Source organism: Pithys albifrons, chromosome 2 (assembly GCF_047495875.1).
Source record: "Pithys albifrons albifrons isolate INPA30051 chromosome 2, PitAlb_v1, whole genome shotgun sequence".
Lineage (NCBI taxonomy): Eukaryota > Metazoa > Chordata > Aves > Passeriformes > Thamnophilidae > Pithys > Pithys albifrons.
Window position 1 is genome coordinate 109,528,689 of NC_092459.1, and position 24,454 is coordinate 109,553,142.

Below are 24,454 nucleotides of genomic sequence, written 5' to 3' on the forward strand. Positions count from 1 at the left end.
AGTCCAATTTCTAAAGCTTTTTTCCCAAGGGATGGAAGATGAAATTAGTCTCCCTGTGTTAGGACAAAACTATATTTGAATAAGCTGTGTTGTAATCATGTTTTTGAAACAATAATCCTGAGTGGTTAAATCTCCCCAAAGCTTCCATGTTTTCTCGCCTTCCTACTGCTCCACAGACCATCCTGCCACTGGTCCTCCTAGACACTCAAGACTCAGCACATGGAGAAACTTGGGGCTGTCAGAAGGTTTTTATGGAGGAGCAACATTAACAAACAGGATTCCAGCGCTACACATTACACAGAAAAGCCATCACACTGTTCAGGTAACATGGGCTCACAGCTGCCATGGGGCAGCTCTCCGCTTACAGGGCTGGGCTGGGTATTCTCTGCAAAGTTGCCTGTTTGCTGGTCTGCCCAGGGTCAGGAGCAGGTAGGGAGAAACACTCTGCATGCAAAAATGCAAGACAGAGAAAAGCTCTCTGTTATACATATTACAGAGTGCTCAATCCAAAGGGATGCAAATAAAGCCTTTGCCTTCTGCCTACACTGTTGCATCAGTCAAGAAGAACCACCACTTCATTGCCTCCTTCAAGCCCTGCTCCCAAGGGTTTTCTCCAAAGGGAAGCAGGTATCAAGTCACTGGATCAGCATCAACTGAATCACTGGTTGGGTTCTCACCTTTGCACATGTTCTTTAACCTTAAGTCTAAGCTGACAAACCTCAGCTCCAGGGTTGGCAATGCTGCAGCACTTTTCCCTTTAATTATTACTGTAATAGTAATTATTACTTTTCCATTTAAATACTGCCCTGTCCAGCAGACTGCAGACCCATCCTTACTAGCTTGGTGCTACACAAATATCCTCCAAAGCTTTCCGGTGATTCCTACCTTGGACTGGTGAGTGGCTGTTGCAACACACACATTTTCCCCATTTCTCAGTAAGGTGCACACTGCTACTGGGTTTTGCTATTAAAAATCTAAAGCAAACATTGCAACTGGAGAACCAACAAGATGGTGGATCTGCTTTTTGCTGCTTACCAGCAGCTGCAAGCACAGTTCAAAGGGCTGAGACTGTGGTCAGAGCGAGAGGAGCCCATTTTCATTGAGGTTGCTGGATTACTTGTGATGAAGAAAATGAAATTCAGTCACTTTGTTAATACCAGTCACACTAATTGGCTGAACTTCCACAGCACAACATTAACATAGAGCATGAGACCAAGCCTGACAGCTTGTGAACCAGGCACAAAGATGTTTCACCACATAATTTCAGTGCAGTGCTGGGTATCTGCAGTCGCAGGTCCGTATGAGTGACACAAACCTGTCATGCCCCATCATCTGGGAACACCTGGTGACCTACCTTAGGTGTAGCATTCCAGATTACCTACAGAATATTGCCTGAACATTGCTTACTGTGCCTTGTGAGAGGTAAAGAAGGCTGCCTTTCTCCATTTTTGTTTTAACTAAAAACCCTGACAAAATAACAACCAAAAAAACCCCACAAAAAGCAACAAACCCAAACAGAAGACTTTACAGACACGGTCAGTGTAGGTTTATGCCAGCACTTCAGACACACCCACTGCACTCATGCTGTCCTTGTTGCTTGCAAAGTTTGCTTAAGAGTTGCATTCCAGGAAACAGCCAGAAGTATGGTAAAGATAGGAAAAAGAGCACAGAAGTAGATCCTTAGAAAAGACTTCAAACATTGTATGATGTGCTCGGGGCTGCCGAACATTCTGGGGGCACCAAAATGCTCCTCCCTGGATATCATCACCATGTTTTCTTTATTTTCCACGACATTCTCATGGATGAATGGACCTTTGTACATATGGATGACAACAAAAAAATGACTCCAGCATAGATGGGTATTTCCAGCCAGGACGCAGAAAGGCTCCGGGTGGAGGCCATATGGATTTAATTTTCCTGCACAGAGATCAAAGGAAAGTGCTCAGAGCGTCTTACTTGACTCCAAATAAACATCCAAGACCAGAAAAGAGGTTACACAAATGACATGCACGGAGCTTCTCCGCACCGGAAGAGCCTCATGCGCTTTTCTTCTAATTAAACCCTTCCTCCATGGCTCCTAATTGATACCTGGACAAACAGCTGTAATATACCCCAGGAAATCTAACCCTGTACTTCGTTTTACTTGTGTGACATGGACCTAATCATCACAGGGCACACTGCAAACTTTCATTTTTTTGACAGAAAACTGGTTAAAAAAAGAGGGTACTGAAAAAAGCAAGGCCTTCCTCCTCCCCTTTATTTGCACTTCAACTCAAAGTAGAGGTACTTTACATGGGAATCTTGTTAACCACTGCATCTTTGCTTTCTCTTTCTTTTTTACCATGCAAGCATTCTCAGACTAATTATGCCCATCCTAGACAACACATATCTGTTTCTTATCTTCTCTAATTTCTTCCTTCTAGATTTCAAATCATCTTTACTGCTTTCTGAGGACTGGTGCTTTCTTTTGCAAAGCCCCCATGCCAGGACTCAATACTCCATGCTGGAAGCACCTGCAAAAGCAGACCAAGAGGCAAGCACTATGATACGATAACCTTTATCCACCTACATTTCTAAATTCATTGAAAACTCCCACAAAACCCTGTTGACCAGCTCTAAGTTCATACTCTCACTCTGATGTTGACTGCACCTTGTCAGCCAGCTCTTCTCTGTTTTGCTGCGGACTGATTTGAGCCAACCAGACTAAATCTGCAGGATCACTCTGCTTCTCCTGTCAGGGTCAGTAAAACATTATCTTGCCTTTAAAATGTACCTTGTCCAGCTCTTTCCAGTGCTCTTGGGAACAAGCTGTTACTTTATAGACTTAAAGGAAGATGGTTAATGCTTATGGTTCTACTTTCATTTTTAGTAGCGTGGGACTTATTTTATTGCTCATTTATGATAGTGATGCTCACAGTCTGCCTCCTTCAGAGCATGGAAACACTGGGCAGGCTTCTCCTCTATGGAGCACGGCAAGCTTTACCACGCCTGCTCTGGATCAGGACATCCAGCATTAACTATCTTTACAAGGCTATACAGTGATAGGACAAGGGGGAACAGCTTTAAGGAAGAAACAGGGCAGGTTTAGATATTAAGAAAACATTCTTACTCAGAGGGTAGTGAGGCACTGGCACAGGTTGCCCAGAGAAGCTGTGGCTGCCCCATCCCTGGAAGTGTCCAAGGTCAGGTTGTTGGATGGGACTTTGAGTAACCTAGGTTAGTAGAACACATCCCTGCCCGTGGGAGGGGGTTTGGAACTAGATAAGCTTTAAGTTCCCTTCTAACCCAAACCATTCTATGCTTCCATGATTCTATTTCTTAGCTTTCTGATTTTATTATTTAAGTTCTATAGGAGGCAGCACCAATACCTTTGGTTTCCTCTGGCCCACTGTGTGCATCTCCTAACCTCTGCTTTGTTCTCCCTGCAGTCAGCTTTCCTGTTTACATCTCCGCCGTCGCTTCCCTTGCAAAGCCGGAGGGCTTTGGAAAAAAGAACAAACAAACAAGCGTTTCCTCAAGATGCTGGCAATTGCGTGCCTGTGCCTCTCTCCCTACAGCCGTCCCCTCCCCTGGTCACAACAGTGTCACATGCATTTAACAGCCTATATTTCCTGGGATCTGCTTTAATATGCGTATCTTTGAAATGTTAAAAGATACGATGGTGCAAAGTGCCTGCTGAACGTCTCATTGACAAGAGGCATTTTGCTTGCAGAGAAGACAGTCAGGGGGATCATCTTGGGGTCAGTCATCCCCTATTCTCATTCTGGCAGGTAAGGATGAGTTGTTCAACATGCTGTATATTCATGTTCTGACACCAATTCCTTCCAAAAACGTTCAGCATAGCCACAACTGGAGTCCTCTGGCACCTGAAGGAGATTGAAGCCTCTTACGGTATTTCCTTCCAGCACCAAAGATACTGAAGGAACTTCTCATCCTGCATCCATCAGGGGTTTGTTTTGGTGCACTCAGTATCAGCTGGGAGCTGACATCTCAAATATTCTGGGTTTTTTGGGAATACCATAACATCGATGCTCACCATAAGGCCAAAAAATGTGCTAAGCAACAGCTAACCCAAGTCTATTCATTTAACAGGCCACATCACTGTTTAAAAAAATAAAAAAATGAATACTGAAGGAAAGCAACATTATCTTCTTGTGGAAGATCTGTGAGAGGAAAGTATTTTTTCTCTTCATGCAAAGCCCCATCTATGCCATACATTGCCCACTTCCGATAAATTATTACAGTAGTATCTACAAGGGAGAAAGAAAATATATCCTGATTTTTTTCCCAGCTTCCCACTGGTTTTTTGCTGTCTCAAGCTCTGCTACAACCACTCCACGCATTTTCAGCAAATGATAATGAAACCACAAGTGTTTATCTCAATCTAAAATGGCTTTTTTTTTCCTCCCCTTAAACTCAGATTTAACTAGGGTTTTAAATCCTGTTTATTAAGGATGCAAAATTGACAGGAGGTGGCCTTCGATGGTTCATCTACAAACTTCATTTTCTTTTTCCTCAAGACAGTTTCATCCAGTTACAAGTCTGACTTCCTTGTCTAGAATTTACCTGCCTCTACCACTGTGTGCACTAATATCTTGGAGAAATCATAGCAAGGAAGAGCCTTGGTTTTGAGACCTTGACGTCTTGGGTCTCTGCTGCATTCATGCAAAGGGAGGGCAGCTCCAGACTCAGCAACTCAATCCTGATATTTTGGCTACCAGACAAGAAAGCAGTGGAAGAGTGATGGTGTCAAGACTGCCCTGCAAGGCCTTGTTTTGCACTACAAATTAATATTTGAGAAAACACTGATGGTTTTTTGGCCTCCTAAGGGAGAGACATATGCATGCAGTGCCCAAAAGCAAGACGAATACAAGCATTGCTCAACAGTTTGCACCATGATGGGAGATCACAAGTTGACAAGATGTCTGAAAAAAAAACCCCAAAAACCCCTCATCCAAGAGTCTGAGGCTGATCAAATGCTATTCCCAATATTAATCTGCAAGGTGGGGCAAGGACCTGCAGGCTGCTCCTTTGTCCAGGGATGCCTTTGTATTAATGTTAACACCATGAAGAGGCTGGTGCCCAACCAGTGTTCCCTTCACTGTGGGGACAGCCCTAGGAGTCACCAGGCTGATGTTGTGAAGATGCTGTGGGATATCAATGCAACCCAGTGAATCCCATCATGGAAACCTGAGGCAGTGCCAGAATGAGGACTGAGCTACAGGCCCAGCTCCAGCAGATTCAGTGACAGAGTCTGATGATGACAGCTCCATTCGAAATAGAAAGCTGAGGTGGAAAGCCAGTTACTCATCCAAATGCAGTGCTCTCCCTTGGAAATGCATGGATGATGCATACCATCAATTCTGAGAGGGGAGAAACCACATTTCTCCCGTCTTCACCCTCTCCAGATGTGCTTGGGCTGTAATGAGTCCATGGAGGACTTGGGAGTTCAGTCTCCATCCAACACACTCGTGCGTGCACGTTTCAGGAGGAATGTATTTACATGCACACATTTAATGCATGTATTTTAAAACTGCTGAGATAAGCCAGAATTAACAAAAGTTGGTAATGTAGTGGCTGAAAAGATTGTCCCTATCCCATTATAACAAGGCAATGCAAGAGCTGGATGTAGAAAATGAGCACTTCTCTGTTAACTAATGGCCAACACTCAATCTTGCTAATAAATCAGGTGGAATTCTGTGATTTCAAAAGAAAGCCCAGACACAGTGGCATCCCTCTTCCAGGAGGCCAGCTTAACACTTGGACAGCAGACCTCCAGATGCACTTACAACCAAATAAATGAAGTTTAGCTGAAACAATGGTAAGCCAAAACCAACACAAAGATAGTGACCTCTGGAATTTGGTGCTACTTGCAGATGTCCTAAAGGATGCCATCAACTAAGTCACAAAAAAGGTACTTTAACCCCTGGCAGTGATTCATCAAGATATTTTTTCTAGCAAAAAGTCTTATTACTGAAGGGAGTGTTTTCTGTTATTTGCAGGAAAATTCAGAAGAGAACAAGTAGATACTAATTTGTTAAAAAGACAGATAAACATGTACAGGAAATACTTCTATGAAGATCCTGATCCTCTGAAGATTAACAATCTACAGTTCTGGAGACAAAACCATGACACTGAGGAAATAACGAACTATAAAAACAGGAAGAAGTGGAAGTTTATTTTTTTATGTTATTTTGAGGGAATATTTGTTTTTCTGAAGCTTAAGATACCACCAAAAGCCTCCATCTGCAGGTCACACTATTCTCTATACAAAAGCAGCTGCACAGAGTTTCCTCACCCAGGTCCCCAGAGCTGTCAGATGGGGAGGCCATCCTGTACATTACAGATCTGCTGCCTCCCTAACCAACATTTTTATTTGGTTTTCACCTCATCTGAAGTCATTACAAGTTGTTGTGTAGACAATGTTCGGTAAGTGACGCCAATAAATCAAGTTCTTTTGCTGTTGCATTTCCCCCCACAGCCACAGGACTGGGCACTCCCTCCAGATATGTATTTTGGTATATTTATTGTAATAATATTAAGGTAATAATTGTTGGAAATGAAGGATTTTGCCAGTCTTGTCGTGTTCTACATAAGGCATCTTACTTAAGTGAGTCAGGCTGAGGGACAGCACTGCCCAGGGGTCTTCTGCTATTAAAGGAGGTGGGGGCAGTAGGAGACAGGGACACCACATCAGTCTGTCTTCACACAGTATCTTTTTGAAGCAACTTCTCCACCTTTTTCTTGCAAAAGCCTGCAAGAAATTTAGATAATTCCCACTGCAACCAATGCTATGCACATGTATGGAGTGCCAACCTAAAAGAATAAAACTCACATCTGTCTGCAGAAGTCCCAGAGCACAGAAAGCCATTAATGCAGAAAATAAGTTTAACTTATCTCGAAAAAAAGGTTTAAATATTTATGCTCCTAATATGTCCTTTACAGTTGAATTATTTTTGTTCACCAAAAGTGATCCCTTTGAACTAGGGCATTCATAGTTTAGGAAATATAATTAAATTTCCATGTTGGTTAGTGGATGTTAGTTAACTATCAGGGCGGAAGTGATCTACATTAAAAAACAGGAAGTGCAATACCATCAACCCAGCTTTCCACATGGATTTGACCTCTACCACAAGTGGAATGAAGGTGTAGATGCTATTTGCATGCTTACTGCATGGAACATTTGTACCAATATGTTATGTATCTATATACTGGATCAAATAGTAAGCATTTGCTTTTCATCTGAGACAGAGTATACAGAGCCACATGTCTTCTGGCTTTGGATTAAGTAGAACTATAACAGTATGGTCAACAGTGGGTACCTGCCTTTTGCCCATTCATATTCCCTCTCCATGTGATTCCTTACATTAAAATTCCGTCATATTGCTGCACATTCAACGGACAAGCTGTTACCTTTGCTACCTTTTGGTTTTGTCTCCCATATGTCCCAGTGTACCAGGGTTTTATGAGTCCAAACGTTCTACACCACCTTGTAGCATTTCATGTTAACTATTGGTAATTAAACATCTCACATCAATTACAAACAGAAATTAGAATAATAGTAACCCAGAAACAGATCCCTTGAACATCAGCTTCTAGTAAATCACTATCACGACTGTTAAAGTTTATGCTTTCTGGCTAATTAAGTATTTGAGGTGGACCTGTATGCAGTGTTCACCAAGGTTCCTCATGCTTCTAAAAGTCATCCAGAAATGTCATTCCAACCTTGAAATGACACCCAGATATTTTGGCTTTATCTTTTCTTCACTCTAGACGAAGATGGAGAAATGAGCTACCAAAAAATATGTGCAGTACTTCCACAAAAATACCAAACTTTGTCTCCTGCTGTTCAGGCAGATCATCAGGTGAGAGCCAATCCCAAGAGACACTTTCACAAGTCATAGACTGGCTCTTCAAGTCCCTTTCTTCAAAGCACATAAAAATAGTATGAAGTAACAGAAAAGCAAAATAAAATGCTGGGTGCCTTGTCCAAAGCAGGCTCCAGAACTCTGGCAGCCCTGGTGACAGAACATAGTCTCCAGGGCAGTTGTAAGCCACAGGAGGCTGAAAGCATTGAACGTTTCTTCTTCTGAAACATCTCATGGCTTCTTGGCTTTCTACAACCCTGGCTGCATGGGGCATTTTTGCCTTATCCATTAAATAAACCAGTGTTTGAGGTCCATGGGTACTTTGCATGCCAATGACATCAGAAATAAAAGTCAAGCAGCTTCAAAAATCTTCATGGTACTTACAGACTGTGGACTCTCCTGCCAACCAGTGTAGCAAGGGGAAGGCTTGGCTCTGGTGCCATGGATCCCAGATGCCCAACATGCCTATAATGACCAGCTGCTGTGCCAATATGGGGAATGATACAGACTCTTTCAAAAACTTCACTCCTGGATAGTGCTTGACTTCTTAGTGACCCTCTGCCAAGCACATGCCAAGCTCCATGTGGCTCCTCACTTGCTTTCCTGAAATGCTGACAAGAAACAGGCAAGGATGGCTCTGTTGAGCTCAGCAGTGCTCACAGGCTTTCCAGATAGTTGGTTTTATTAACTTCAACCTGCTAACAGCTGGCAATGCAATAACCTGCATCCATGGGTTGCTGAAAGTGCTACATCCCATTGAGATTTGTAGGGATAAAATTAAGTTTTTCCTTTGATAGGAAGTAATTTTTGCTCGCTGCCACAATGCTTGTTCAGGCAGGCTTTCTATTCACCTGGGGCAAGCACGCTCTTCGAGTTTAATTAGATCCTATCCCTGGCTAAAAAAACTTAATAGTTAATTGAAACTTCATGCCAACCCATGGTCTGCTCTGCATGTCTCATGCCTTGTGTAGTGGAAGTCCAAGAGTGGGAGAGCATTGTGGGGTGCAGAAAAGTTTTAATTTTAGCCAAAAGGAAGAACACATTCAGCACACTGCTTAGCTAAAGAAATAAAAATAAAAAGAAAATCCACTCTGCCACAATCCTGCTCCATGACAAGAGCAAACTAATATATGCATGTCCCATAATACAGAGGAGAGATAAATGCCACAAAGTGTTCACAAAACTAGAGGTACAACCAAGGACAACACAAGCCAAAAGCTCTGTGCTACACAATGTGAAGAGATAGGTTGCACAAACCTTGGAGCTACAAAAGCCTTGTGGCTACCAACAAGGCACTCTTGACAAAACTAAGGCTATCCTGCACAGCAAAGTTGCCACATACAGAAGCAAATATCTTTCTGAAGCACAGAAGAGGTTAGCATATTTACATTTTAATTAGATCATGAATGACAAAGCCACAAGTGCTGCAAAAGAATTTCCTGTATTTCAAATGTTCAAAAATAAAATGAATAGAGGGACTGGATTTTAGCCTTTTAGGTATTTCCTTCCCCATAATAAGGTCTAGTTTTCAGAGTAAATTAAATATAAAGCAGCAAGAGTGTGCACAAGCTGCGAAAAAGCACAATCTTTTCAACTTTCCTTTATTCAATTAAGTGAAGAAATTCATTCATGTTCCCTGCAATGCAGCACCTTCCAACGAGCCGCACTTTACCCTTTCTCCAGTTGTACGTTTTCTCTGGGTTTTAAAAATTTACCTTTGCTGTCAAGGGAGTTTCTAAACCCCCTTTATGAATTACACAGCAAGAGATGTCTAAAACAGGTGCTCAACCAAGGACAATCCCACTGAAGCCACGCAAGGAAAACACTGCTCTGTTTTCTGCCATCTCACCAACCTAGGGAGCTGTAAGGACAGCTCTGGCAATCTACAGGTATGAATTTCCTGGTCCTTATATAACACACCCTCAAGAAAAATATTATAAACTTTCCAAGTGTTCTGCTGTCCAGAATTTGGGGCTAAACATCAAATCAGTAAAACACCCCCATGGGTGACTTCCTTTCCTTGATGAAGACTTACGATTTTTAAGTATCGTTGAAATGCATGATATAACAGGAAATTTCACCTATGGATTTAAAAAAAACCCCAAACACAAACCAACAAACTTTTCTGCATTTTCCGTACTTGTTGCAAGAGATCTTGAGCAGAGCTTTGAGGCACCAGACAGTTTCCTCCTAACACAACATCACTTCTGTAAAACACAGCACGGTTCCCTCCATTGTTTGCTCTGCTCTGTGGACTTCCACGCCGCACGTCCCTTCTCGCCAACCACAGCCATCCGTCATGCTTCAGTTGCCTCTCCCTGGCTATTTACCTAAGGCTGGGTACAGCCAGGAATTTCTTCGTGTAACAAAATGTACAAATGGGCTTTTATACGGGGCATTTTGATGCCTGGAGAGTGTTCTCAAGGAGTTTCCCTCTTCTGCCCTGAGGAGCTGGTTTTACTCAGCAGCTCAGGGAGCAGAAGTTTCTTGCTGACAAAGTCACACGCACAAGCAGAGGAAAGGGGCTGAACATTTATTACATCCACCTAAGGAAACAAGAGTTTAAAGGAGCAGTTGTGTATCACTGAGAGCCCTTTTCAATTAAAGAACTTGCAAAAACTCAAAGGTCCCCTCTCTCTTGGGACATTTTGCAAAGAGGGGTTTGGTGTGACCTTCTGCTTCCCACCACTTCATGGGAAAGAGTTGCTTTACTTTTGGAAATAGCATGCAACTCAGCATTGCCATGGAAATGCACAAAACTAGTGTTGTTGTACCTCTGGAGTCACCTGAGATGCACAACTATCAGGCATCTGGGGGACATCAAGCAGACAAGGTGATGAGGATGAACCCAAGGCATGCAAACTTGAACTAGCAGTTGGGGTTGAAGACAAAAGCATGTTCCTGTCACACTGCTGTGCATCTGCCTGCTGCAGAATCCAGAAAGTAAGACATGGTAAGGCTTAACAGGTAAGAAAAAAGCCAGGTGCTCTGTATCTGGTGAGGAATACATCTTTGAATGATAAGCCAAAGAAGACTCATCACATCTGACACTAGAATATACCATCTGCAGACAGGAAGAAGATTCACTTCTCCTGGACTACGAAAATTACAGTCAGTACCTTCCTGTGCCCCTGTAGCAAGGGGTGACCCAACCAGCCCCAGTTCACACTGCGGCATTTAATAAAACAAACTGGAATGAATCAGTACCAAAAAACTAGTGTTTTTTTTCTGCTGACCCATCACCAGTTAAATTTCTCTGCCATCATATCCTTGCCTACTCTCCCCGCTGCTCTCATAACATTCAGAGATTTTTCCTTCAATATACACTGCAAAAAAAAAATCCAGTGCTAAGCACACTCAAAAGTAACACTGGTAGCTATTTGCAAAATATTTTTTAATGCATGCTAAGATCTGGACTGTCCCTTTCATAAAAAGATGAGAGAATGTAAAGGATCTGCCTTTGATGCTCAGTTCTCAGCTGAAGGCCAGTTAATGTTGACCATCTGAAGAGACAACCTCTTCCAGGCACAGGCACGTTCCCTGCAACCACCAGCAGCAGCTTTCAGTTAGATCCCTGAAAGTCCATTAATGAGTCCTTTATATCATTAATCACAACAAACAGCACATGTTATAGATTGTCTCCAACTGTTCCACAGAGAACTGGTCAGAGACAACACATCCAGATGCCTCTCCCAAAGCAGCTGGGTTTTCCCACCCTTGCTTTCAGGACAAGGGTTGCTTTAATATTGGACAAAGGTGGCACCTGACTACTTTAAACATCCATACCATGAGTAGGTACAGCCAGGGTTCACTATCAGTGACCCATGATCATTTGGAGAAGGTCCAACTAGGGGTGATCATTTTTAGTCCTACCTCTATGATTTGTACCCCAAGCACAGAAATCAGAGCAACTTTTTCCTTCTTGAGTACAGGCAAGTGTTACTCACAACTAGTTGAGTATTTTCAGAAAGGTACCAGATTCATGTAGAATCACAACCTGGTAACTGGTCTTGTGAAAAATTGTTCTCCCCATTCCTGCAGCAGAGAATAAGCAGAAGAGGGAAACAGTCTAATAATATTTAGCTGCTTTTTTTTCTTCCTTCATAACAAGTTTGCACAAAAGGTATGTGCTTACTGAAATCTCAAAATTTTAGTGCTGGAACAAAGGACATGTTCTCTTCTGTATCATCTTAGCTCAAATCAACACAGAAACCTCAGATACATTTGTAACCCAAAGAGAACTGATTCAGAAAAGCACCTTGTGATTTTATTGCTTCAATCACTGCAGAACGTGGAGAGCATTTGGCCAACGGAGGCAAACCCAAAGCAGTAAGTGCTCTCCTGCTCACCGCTGTTCCCCTTTGATTTAAGTCAGCACTGAGAAAGCAAATTAAGCTTCCAACTCTCAGCTCCTATAATCACACAAAATACATGGCAATGACTCCAGAAGTTTATATATTTTCTTTTTAAAACATGAATGGGAAAGTGTACACAAACACCCTTCTTTCCCCATCCCTTCCTTCCCATAAGGAGGGCTGTTTGTTTTTTTACTTGACCTTATGAAAGGCTGGGGAAGCTATTCCACCAATACTCTGATAAAGGTATCCCACGCTTCCTTACAGATACAGCAAAGGGAAGGAGGAAAAAAAACCCCAAACCACCAAAACACCCTCACCAGCAACAAAGCTCATAGATGTATTTTAATGACTTTTGTACAGAACAGTGAATTTTATCAGCAAACTAACCCAGCTTACAGTTCACCTAGAGCTTTCCTGAACAAGAAAATACAGAGCACACAGATGTAGAGGCACTAAGCACTGTAGAACCTCAGTGCTCCACAGTCAAACCCTTGTATTCAAGATAAAAATGCCTTAGATGGGGCTTTTTGTGTTTCAATTTATGGTTCTTCAGGACCACCATTTCTAAAATAGTCCCTCTGGCTTCTAACTCAAGGGAACAGCCTTTTTTGTTGCTTATGGGAGTTTGGGATGAAAGAGGGAGGCTTTTTTGCATGCCCTGGAAATTTATTTCAGGAATCTTGTTTAAAGGCGTGCATGCAGAACCAAACAAAATGAATGGTTGGTGGCACACTCTGTTAAGCCATAATTTTTTTCATTCACAGGCTGTGATTTTAAAGGACTCCTCAACCGCTTGCTGGGGGAGGATCAGCACAGCTGAGGTCAACAGGAACACCAACCACTATCTCCACACCCAAATACTGGGAGACCCTGGCTACATCTTGCCCTCTGGGCAATGAGCATTTCTGAGACCTAATAATAAATCTTGGACAAAAGCAAGAAGATTTTTAGTGCTCAAGCACAGCAGAGCAGTTGGGTAAAACATCACTGTGTGGCAAGTACACATATTTTAACATCATCCAGCCCAGCATTGTGCAAAGATGGACACGGCAACACCAGGAGTTCGATCCAAGGCATCAAAAGAAGTCTATTTCTGCTTCCCCTTTATGTGCTGTCTCTTAAAAATTTCTACATATACCACATACTTAAAATCCTAAGTTTTAGGTGGGGGAAGATCATCCTCCCCCACGTACACATCAAGTTGAATGGATAAAATCCCCCACCTCCCTCCTGACTCTGTCCATCTACACAACTTGTGTGTTTGGAAGGATTTTAACCAAAAATGGTCACTTAGCCAGACAGACTGACCTGGGAAGGTTTGGGACTTCTAGCTAAGGTCAAGATAAAGGCATACACAAACCTGATGAACAGCTCAGGGGAAAAAAAAACCAACAAAAAAAAGGTTGACATTTATCACATAACTTGTTTTAGGAACTACTGTAAAAAGGCACATCACTGACCTGATAAGATCTTCCAAACCAGTGGAGTTTATGTATACATAGGCACAAGGGGAAATGGTTTATTTGGGCTTTAAGGTTCTTCCTGTAGGATGCAGTGTTTATACAGGGTATTTCTAGAACTTCCTGATTGCATTTGTGAGATCGTGCTCTCTGTATGTCTCTAGCTCATCTCCACACCAGCCTGCCCTCTCCTATCACTCCCCCTTTATTTGATTTATTGCTTTTAACCAACCTAGCTAACTCTCTACATTTCACTTCCTTCAGACAACAAGCAGAAGCTCATATCCAGCACTGATTAATAACTTTCCAGCCATTCAACACACTCTTATGAAGTACTACTACACCATAATGCCAAATACCTTCATGGCCAAAAAAAAAAAAGAAAGGAGTTTTTTCTCTTAAGAAGCTCTAGTGGTTTAATTGTACTGCATCATTTCATTCTTGCTTTTAAACAGACCAAACAATCTCTGCACTAACTTCTTCCTGTGGTTCAATTAAACACCAAGTGCCTTTTTAAAAACACGAGGTCACTCAAGCAATGCAAGTATCAGAATTACTGTTTTATAAAACTCTGTCCCATTTCCTGACCTTTTTATCTTTACAGCCATGAAACTGTATACATCCAGTAACAACATGTAAAGCAATGACGGGCTGCAACCAGCTTAACACCTCCCATGCCAAGTTTCAGTCAAGGATGAATTATGTTGGCAGCACTATAAATCTGCAGGGATAAAGTTTTTGCTGTTATTTCACTAGTATTAAAAAAAAAGCACACTGCTGAAGTATCTGTGACTTTTCAGTAATTTATACACACACACTTTAAATACATGGGGTGTAAAAAGCTCCTGAAACACAGGGATTTACACTGAGGTCTTACAGGGGTGTCTATCCTAGCTCTCTATTGCCATGGAGGCAATCAGGGGTTTTAATATAACTTAAAGAATTAAAATTTGGGGAAAAATAAAAATCAGCACTAAGGAGTCAAACACCTTGGGTTCTAGGAATGTGATCACATAAGCAGCTGCACTGGTGAAATTGTGGAGAGAATGGAAGGCGGCCCCACTTTCAGCAACATGCTTTTCCCATGCAGTTCTTCAACAGCCAACCTGGCAGCAGAGGTGGGTGATGTCTCAGCTTGGCATGATCAGAACCCACTGCGTGGGGCATCTAAGGCAAATTCAGGCATTCATCGCCTCACTGAGCCACTAGACTTGTGACCTCACACCCTCACCCACACAGACAAATGATGGAGAGATGCAAAGATCCAAGAGTTACAGAAATCACTCAAATAAATTGAACATAAACTAAGGTATACCGTTAAGAAACTCCAAGCATGCTTTAAGTTAGCCCAGGTGATACTTTTGAGATCTCTGCACAACTAGACAGTTTGTAAATAATTGCAACTCCAGAGCCGGATCACTGCAACAGCAGCAGCCGAGTGCACTCGCCGGCTCTGCTGATGCCTTCCAGCAGCTTTTTATGGCATCCCTTGGATTACTGCAAGACAAAAGAGAGAGCTCTGCAGTACTAACACCTGGATACCTTTTCTCAGACCTCAAGGTTTCACAAAGATCCCAAGGACAACTGTCCCAGTGCTACCCTCCTGGCACACCAGCCCAGCAGTGAGCCCAGGATGCCGCTCTCTACCAAGGCACAATCCCAGCAATTCACCCACTCCTTGCCTCATTTTGTCCCAACTTGAGGCAAAGCACACACTCCCTACATGCTGCAATTGGAAGCATTAGTTAGTATCCTTCCATCAGCTCGAGGGCATAGCTTTCCACTTGTAAAACCAGGTAAACAGCCAGCATGCCTTCCAAGCACTTGGAAACCCAGGTGGGAGTGTTTGAACATGTCAGTGGAAGAAATGCAGCAAGCAGAGGTGAGCTGAGCTCTTGGCTTTCAGTCAGGGGGGTGAACACGATAAGTATCTTTTTGAGCAGCATCCCACTCACCACAGGGACCTGCTCAAAGTGCTATGGGTGAAGAGTTATTACAGCTGCAGAAAAATGAGTGTTGCCAATATTTAAAGGGGGGAACCTCACCCCTAAAAACAGATATACACAAGGCTATGGGAGACCGTTCTTTCACCTCATGTCTCTCCCCACACCAAAAATGCTTTCCACCACCAGCATCTGAATTAAAAACTAGAACACATAAATAGTCTAGAGACTCAGAAAGAAAAAAAAAATCTCACAGATGTGCTTTAGCTCAGATGCTAATTGCTACTAGTGGCATCAACTAATCCTAAGCATGGACTTAACTCCTATAAAACCGCACCATTTAAGAAATGTTGTCTTTCCGCAGGCAAGGGAGGACCAGGAAGGAGCTGGTAGTCGAGACTGTGGTGCTGCAACAGGCTCTGGTGTTTAGGGAAAAAAGGTTTGTGATTTCCCACAGTGTTTTGAAACTCTGACTGCTGTGCAAATGCCTTCAGTGTATTTCAGATACTGCAGCAGAAACTAATCTTGCCCCCAACTACTCAACAAACAGGCAAGCAATGCTCAAAATTTTAATGTACAGCACTGGGATGGAAGCTGCCTAGTCTTCAGACCACCTTTTAACTGGCAAGAGAAGAAGTAATAGGACTCTCCAAACAGGATGCATGTATAATGCAGTTAAGGAAAAAAACCCAATCTAAGTGTTTCCAGATCTCCCTGGTACTTGAGTGCATGTGCAGAACATGCTCCTGTCCTTGCACGGCAGCGCAGGTTCTTACAAGCAGAGGGATGCGTTTCCCATACGCAGGATCAAAAGACGCTATCAGGTTTTACAACACATCTCCCAGCACCATCAGCGCGTCTGGCAAAGAGCAGCAGCAGAGGAACCGCGACCAACTCAACTTTCCTGTTAAGAAAAGTGGGGGGAAGTGGTTGCTCTCAACAAGAGACACACACTTTTTGTTCCTAGGGAAAGGTGTACTCAGGCAATGAGTCCTAATGTTACTTTTGAAAGCCCATTTAGTGCATTCTCAAATTTAAAAATCCATTTATTGTTTAGGCAGTTCCCTGAAGACACTACTTCTGGCTTGCGTTTTTGCCTAGTTTTTGTAGTACCTGAGACAAAAAGCAGAAGATACCAAGGAACAAGTGCCATCACCACATCAGTCTTCAGGTCATGAAATGCTTCTTTCCTTGCCAGGCACTGCTGTCAAAGTCCAAGCACTTTGGGCAACTCTGCAGTCCCAGTTTTTGAAAACACCACAGATGGGGAAATCAACTTATGTTGTTAGAAAGCCCTGTAAGCCCTCCTCCCCACGCCTGCCAGTAAGAAGTTCCCTTCCTACCTGGAATAGCCATCAGCAATACTCAGCTGATAGACTCAAGATCTCTCCTCTGATTACAGCACAGGTAGGAGTTGAGAACAAAGGAAGGGGGAGGCGGGGGACAAAACAAACCCCCAAAACACAGTCCTTGAAGTGTGAGTTGCAAGCAAAGAAAGTCAAAGACTAAAGTTATTCAAAGAGTCTAAAAACAAGCAGGTTGGAGACAAAAACAGTAATTTGGGTTAAATCTCACTGCAACAGGTAGAACCTGCCAGCTGTTGGCAGAAAGACCTCCAACAGCCTTGAAAGCAGACTTTGTAATGCTGCTTTTGATAAAGCACACCTTATTTTAAGGTGAAGCATCTACTTCTACTGCACGGGGCAAGGCAGTATTTCACTCCAATGGCTACACCAGATCCATGTTATGGTGATCACCTTCTCTTGATGTAAGGAGAAAACACCGTCAGGAGCATTTGGCAGCAGCGAGAGAAGCCCTGCTTCCAGTCAAGAGTGCCATATAAAGGTATAGAAACAAAATAAGCACGAGGCAAAAAAACACCCTTCAAGAGTGTAGGGAAAAGGAAATGGCGACAGCAAATGGGATACAGCAAAGACATCCTCCGGACTTTGAGATTACATTCATCTGCCCACCCAACATTTGTCTGACAACAAGCTGGAGAAGAAAAAGAGGTTGGGAGCATTGCTCTATTTTTGGGTACCAACAATGATGGTCACACTGATATGATAAACCCCCCCAAAATAGCTCTGCCAGTGGGCAGAAGTGCAGTGTTTGGGCATTGCTTTGCTGTTCTTGCTGCCTCAGCACGGTTTGCCCCTTTCCCCAGCTCCATTCTGCAACCCAGCACCCTTGACCCCCCGAGCAGAAGGGGCCAGCGGATGGTTTGCCTTTGAGAAACTACATGGGCAAACCCAACCTTTGCTCTGAAAAGCTGATGTCAAACTAAAGGTGAGGGTCAGATGCAGAGTAAAAGCATCAAGGAGGCCAGCGCAGCCCAGCTGCATTTCTCTGCAGCTTGAGAGGGTCAGGTTTTCAGTACTGAGCAAGCACCAGAAAAATAAATGATTAAAGGAAATTTGACAAGGAAAGGGGGTGGACGTGGGTAGAGAAACGGGAAGGAAGGAAAACTCACAAGATCTTGGCAGAAAACCAATACGTAAGAAAAGAAACACACAAAAAAAAAGCAAGCATTAGAAACCATCAGCTGAGTTTACCCATGGCCAGGGTGGTAAGAAATGGTCAGTGAAAGCAAGATGCTGGGAGATGCTGCCCTGCCCTGCATGATGCCAAGCTTGGAGCAGACCTCTCTTTCCACTGCTGGGATTTATGTGACAAACAGCTTCTTGCTAGCTTTTGGTAGTCCACAGAAATGGGGACTGCTGCGGCTTGCATCTGCTGTCAATCAACTCTGCAGTCTATTTGTGTCTTTTTTTAGTCAACTGACCTTTTTTATTTTTCTTCTTTTTAAAATTCTGCACTGCTTTAGAAGTGTAAGTCCTCCAAAAATCAAATGCTTCACAATGCAAACAGGGCATGTATCAAAACCAGTCTTCAGAGCCATACTTTTAGTTTGACTGATCTCTGTGCCCTCTCTACCCCTGCTCTTGCAGGAAGGATCACCTTCTGCTGTTCAAAAAAAAGTAGGGTATAGAAAGAAAAAAAAACCCCAACCCCCTCACATTTTTCAGTGAATTTGTTGTAGGGAGCTGTTCCTATGGCCATTCCGCTGGAGAGAAGAAAATTGAATTTATCAATTCCTCAAGCATGCCAGAGTGTGTAAGAAACAGGAGGGATTAAAAGCAATAGTTAAGTTGTGTCTCATTCCCAGGCTCCTATTTTCCAGCCTGGTCCAGGAAGAAGGAGGATAACTACTATCATCTCCCTACAATTTGGTGGCCAACAGGAAACGATTTTGTGGTTTAAATCCAGCTAACAGCAAACCAAGCCCATGTTAAGAGTGAGCCTTGCCACACAACGTACTTTTGTTTGCAGCCTCGGGATTTAATTAAACAGGTAGATAAAACCTACCTTTTAACCCACGCTCGAGGGTGTGCCCCGGTAAGATAAAAAACAGGCTGCTAAAACAGGTCAAAGATGATCTGCACCACGCTCCAACAATGTCCCACCACCACCAATCCACAGCACTGCTGGAGGAGGGGAGTCACACCAAAATCCCTCACTTTTTGACCCAAAGGTGGGTTGTTTAGGTTTCTACTCTTCAATCCAGAATCAGGGTTATCCAAGGGCTGCCCAGGCCCATAGTGTGGACTAATGTGCTGAGAAATTCAAAATCCACCTCCCTTCTGCTTGTGGCAACCCTCTTCCTGCAGATTTCTCTTCCACTTGTCCAACAAAATACTTTCTCCATACGTCTTCCACCTGCAACTACTTTTCAAGGCATTTCCAAGACAGAGGTAGAGAGAAAAGAAAGGGTAAATCCCTTCTTCCCTCTTCTTTTTTCATCTAACAGAGCTATTATTGCCTTATAAACAGCAACTTCTTCCAGTGACTGAACAAAGCAGCTACTTACATGTCATATTTTAAACAGGCATGTTTTCAGTCCAAGAAATAAACAGTTATATTTTGGCAATCCTTCATTTCCTGTCCTATTTGCGAGCAAGTCATGACACACAGCGTGTCCCATGCCTTCCTCCCTGGTTGGAACTTGCAGCAAAATAATTTGGCTGAATGAGCTGCCTTTGATACCTACAGAAAAATCATCAGTATTGGACTGGGCAAAAACAGTGAAAATGAAATGAGGCAAAAAAAAAAGAAATAAAGTATTTTTTTCAGTGTAAAGGGCAAACTGCAACATTGATGGACTCAGTATTCAGAGTCAGCATCACTGGGCTCTGCTCAGTGGTGGAGGGAAGTGGGGTTTGGTGACCAGCAAAAGAAAAATGACAGTCAAGCTTAAATTTCTCTCCCTAGACCAGAGAAAATGCATTGGTGTGATCTCACACGACATTTTGCTATCCTGGACAACACCACAGCAGCCCTACACATATCCCACTTAACCCAGCTGGTTAAAAACCTCTGGGGGACCAGTCCCACTTGCAAACACTTGGCAGGCGCGCTCCGTGCCTGCTGGAATAAATCAAGTGTGCGTTCGGAGGAGCAGTGGGGACACTCTAGGGACACGACTGCCACCAGGCTCGGGCAGGGCATCACGGCTCCATCCTAGCCAGCAAAAGGCTGCAGACCAACACTTCCTCGTTCTCTGACCTTTTCCATTTAATTACTTCCTGTGACTTTCTTGGAACCATGCATCGGAACGAGCAGGCGGCAGCCTCCGGGCATAACCGAATCACTTCTAAGGCTTCAGCTCCCTTCTCCTATGGAAAGACACCAGCAGTCCACGTGGGAACCAGTGGTTTTGGAGCAGGTCACTGCTCGCTGCCCATCTTCTGGGTGCAGAGGCAGCGTTGCCCAAAATTCTCCCACCACTTACAGGCAGCGCCGCAGCTTCGAGCCTCTGATTTATAACCAGGCGTCCCCATTCTCTCGCCACCCTGCAACGTGTTGGGGGGAAAGGAGGGAAGCAGAAATCAAGGCTGAGATGCAGAACGAGGCGCTTGCTTTGCAATGACAAACTGACCTCTAAGTATCGATCTCAAATGGTGCAGTCATGAAGGGACCGATGAGTTTCTAGCATCCTAAGCCCTATTTTTTTCCCCTCCTCTGTTTTATAAATTGTTTCAAACCCCAAAATCTTATTGAGCTGTTCTCAAGTAATGATGAAAAAAGGGCAAAAAAATGGGGGGAGACACCCTTGCTATTTACTTGAAGAGGGTTATTTTAAAAGGCATCCTGACAGTGGACCTTTTTTTTTGTAATCTGGCTGTTAACATTTGCTCACAGTGCACTCAGTGAAACAAGAATAGTTATGCAAATTAAAGCCAGATATCTGGGGCAAATAGCACGCTATACTACCATTGTTCTGACAGCTTGAGAAAACTTATCAGGAGAGCCTGTCCTTATTTCTTTTAACACCATATATATTGGAGAAAAAAAAAATCAAATCACTTCACCCACCACTGAAATGAAAAAACAACCCATGAGTCACCGGCTTCAGCGACGCTATCAATCAATGCAAGGCTGGAAGCGAGGAGCTTACAGAGGAAACCATGGCTTACCTAAAACATCTCGCCATGCCCTGCAAGGAAAAGGCCTGGACTAAACTCTGACAAGCTCAACCACGGCCTCCGAAGGAGCTGGGATTTGCACCAGGGCAAGGATCATGAGGCATCATTTACCCTGGAAGCCAATACATCCAGAAGTCAATAAAAAGGTTATTGGTGGCCTGAGAATGCGTTGGGTACCAGCTCCTCATGGCCACCAGCATTCCCCATCTCCCAGGGATTGAAGCACAACGTTGTTGGGTTGACTGGTGGTGCTGGGAGTGGTGGTGTGACCCAAGAGCTCCCCTCCCCAGCTCAGGTGGGGACACACACAAAACCCATCAGCTGAAGTCTCCCTCAGCACGGCAGAGCAGTGGCTCATGGAGGAAGAATTTACTGCAAAACAAACTGCAGTCTACAATTAATGCAAAAAAACCCCAACCAACCATCAGAGCCAAGAGCTTGCTGTTTTGCACCGACACTCACCTCTACACCAAGCCCTGCAGGAAAACACATCTGGAGCACTATCTTGCCACAAGATGAAGGCTGGTGAGTGCTAGACTTTGTCCACTGAATTAATTGGGTTAGGTTTGGGCCCATGTTCTTAAACCCAGAGACAGGGACCCACTTCTCGTCCTCTTGTCCAATTTGCAAAATTAAACAAAAACCAAACTAGGAACCAGCAGGTTTTTATTGGAAACGAGTAGGCCACATTTTTCCAGACTGTTAGATCATGGCAATTCATGTGAGAGAAATTCAACTTTCTCTTTTTTTGTTGCAAGAACCTTACCAACTTCAAAATAACCACAATTTTAGAAGCTACATATAAACACGTATTTATAGTCTCTTCATTAAGAGCTGCCAAAATAACAATTCCTCTCAACACACATGTTGCAGGCAGAAGCCATTTCCTTCTCCAGTCAATCTCCCTAAAATAAGTTTACCATGACGAAGGTGCGAGTGTGGCACATGCCACCAATTATGATATTTTTTCAGGCTCCAAACGAGCCAAAAAGTTGCACAATTTTGACGCTGCTTTATAAGCCCTGCGAGGAGTCATTTTAAAGCACAGTACATCCTATGGCGCTTGGCATCAGCCCAGTCCTGCACGCCAGTGAGTCATTCCTCTTGACTGTCAAAACCCCGAAGGAGATAGCCAGGAGCAGCCCTTGGGCCAGCACGGCGTGAAAAAGCCCTTCCTGCCATCCTAATACAATAGCTTTAAGGTTTTATTTTAGGGAAGAAAACATAAAAAAAAAAAGGGAAAAGGGCACCGTCAGGCATTTTGAAAGCCTCGGGGCGGCCTCTCGGGGCGGGGGGTGGTGGTTTATTCGTGGGGAGGCGGCAGGAGGGCTCCGGAGCGGGGGCGGCACCCGCAACCCCCCGGGGGGTGTCGGTGAATGGGGAGGCCGCCGGTGACCGGGTTTATGAATGCGGCGTCATGTGACGGCGGCGGCGGCCGCCCTCCTATTCACAAAACGGCGGCGGCCGGGGCGGGGACCCGCGACGTCGTGTGTGTCCCCCCCGCCACCTCCTTCTTCCCCAGTTCCGCATCCTGACCCCCCCACCCTGCAGCCCCGGGGGCCGCGGGGCTGGGGCCGCGCCACGCTCCCCCTCCTCCTTTCCCCGCCGCTTCCGCCGCCCCCGCAGGGCGCTCCGACCCCCTGGGCCGTGGCGGGGAGCGGCGCTGGCGTTGCGGGGCGGCCGCGGCTGCGCCCCGTTCCCCGCGGCGCCCCCGAGCCCCGCGCCGCCCCGCCGGGGGTTTTTATGAATGGAAGGGCCGTATGCAAATGAGCGCGGCCCAGGGGGGAGCGCGAAATGGCGGATGCGCGGGCGGGCGGCGCGCACACGTACGCGCGTGTCCGCGTCCCTCTGTCCGCCCCGCGGCCGGTCCGTCTGTCCGGGGGGTAGTGCGCGACCCCGCACCGCTTCCCGCCGGGCCAACAAAGCGTGTCGTGTCCCCCCTACCCCCTGCCCTCCGCCCGCGGCCCCGCTCACTCGTCAGGGTAGGCTTCCTCGGTCATCTTCTCCCCGTCTAGGCTCATCCCTCGCCGCGGGCGGCCGGGCTGCGCCTCCGCATCTTCCCGAGCTTCACATGGCGAGGGAGGCCGCGCCGCGGCGGGCCGGGGCTGGCGGCCGCGCCGGGCCCGACGGCGCGGGAGCGCGGGCGGCGGCGGGGGGGAAGAAGAGGAGGAGAAGGAGGGGAGGGGGGGCTACGGCCGCGCTCGTCGCCGGGCGGCGGCGGCCGGGGGCGGAGGAGGAGGAGGAGAGGCGGCGGTCAGCGCGCCGCGGGGGCGCGGCGGGGCGCGGCGGCGGCGGCGGCGGCGCGGGGTCCGGGCCCGGGGGAGCGGCGCAGCGCCCGGGGGCAGGCGGCGGCGCCGGGCCAGCCCCATGGCCGCGCTCACGCCATGGCGGGGCGCCGCGGGGGGCGGCGGAGCGGGGAAGGGAGGGAGGGAGTGGGCAGTCCCGGCAGGAAGCGGCGGCGCTGCCGCGGCCGCCGGGAGCGGGCAGGGCAGCGCCGGACCCGGGAGGGAGGGACGGAGCCGCAGCGGCGGCGGCGGCGGCGGGGAAGGAGGAGACGCGGCCGGCGGTGGCGCCGCCCCGGCCCGGCCCCCCGAGCCCCCGCGGCGCAGCGCAGCGCCCCGGGTGCGGTCCCGCCGCGCTCGCCCCCGCCCGCCGGCGCCGCCCCCCGCGCCGCAGCCCCCGCGCCCCGCCCAGCGCCTCCCGCCTCCCACCTCCCGCCTCCCGGCCCGGCCCGGCCCGGCCCGCCCCGCCCGGCTCAGCCTGACCCAGCAGGACCTGGCCCACCTCTGCCAGGCCGCGCTCAGAATCATAGAATCACAGGATTGAGGTTGGAAAGGATCTCTGAGATCACCGAGTCCAGCCTTTGACCGAGCACCACTGTGCCAACTCAAGCACGGCACTAAGTGCCGTGTCCGGTCGTTTCTTAAACACCTCTAGGGACGGTGACTCCACCACCTCCCTGGGTAGTCCATCCCAACTTCTAATCACCCTCTCTGTGAAGAAATTCCCCCTAGTGTCCAACCTAACCCTCCCCTGGTGCAGCTTAAGACTACATCTTCTGATCCTGTCACTGGTTGCCTGGGAGAAGAGTCTAATCCCCATCCGGCCACAACTCCTTTCAGTTGTAGAGTAGTTGTAGAAAGTGATAAGATCACCCCTAAGCCTCCTTTCTCCAGGGTAAACACCCCCAGCTCGGTCAGCCGCTCCTCACAAGAGTTTGCGCTCCAGACCCTTTGCTAGCTTTGTTGCCCTTCTCTGGACATCTTGGTTGACTTTGACCTGACCACTCCAGCCTGGCTCAGATAGGTTTAGTTTGGCCCAGGGCAGCCTGGCTTGGCG

General features: G+C 46.0%; 1 protein-coding gene across 1 annotated transcript in view; it reads right to left on the reverse strand.

Moving 5' to 3' along the window:
* Positions 1-23,735, reverse strand: part of SPRED2 (sprouty related EVH1 domain containing 2) — a 60,141-nt gene extending 36,406 nt beyond the window's left edge. Inside the window, exon 1 of the mRNA XM_071582079.1 lies at positions 23,090-23,735. Within this exon, the coding sequence (XP_071438180.1) occupies positions 23,090-23,136 (47 nt within the window). The 5' untranslated portion in view covers positions 23,137-23,735. The remainder of the gene's footprint in view (positions 1-23,089) is intronic.
* Between the last annotated feature and the right edge of the window lie 719 nt (positions 23,736-24,454).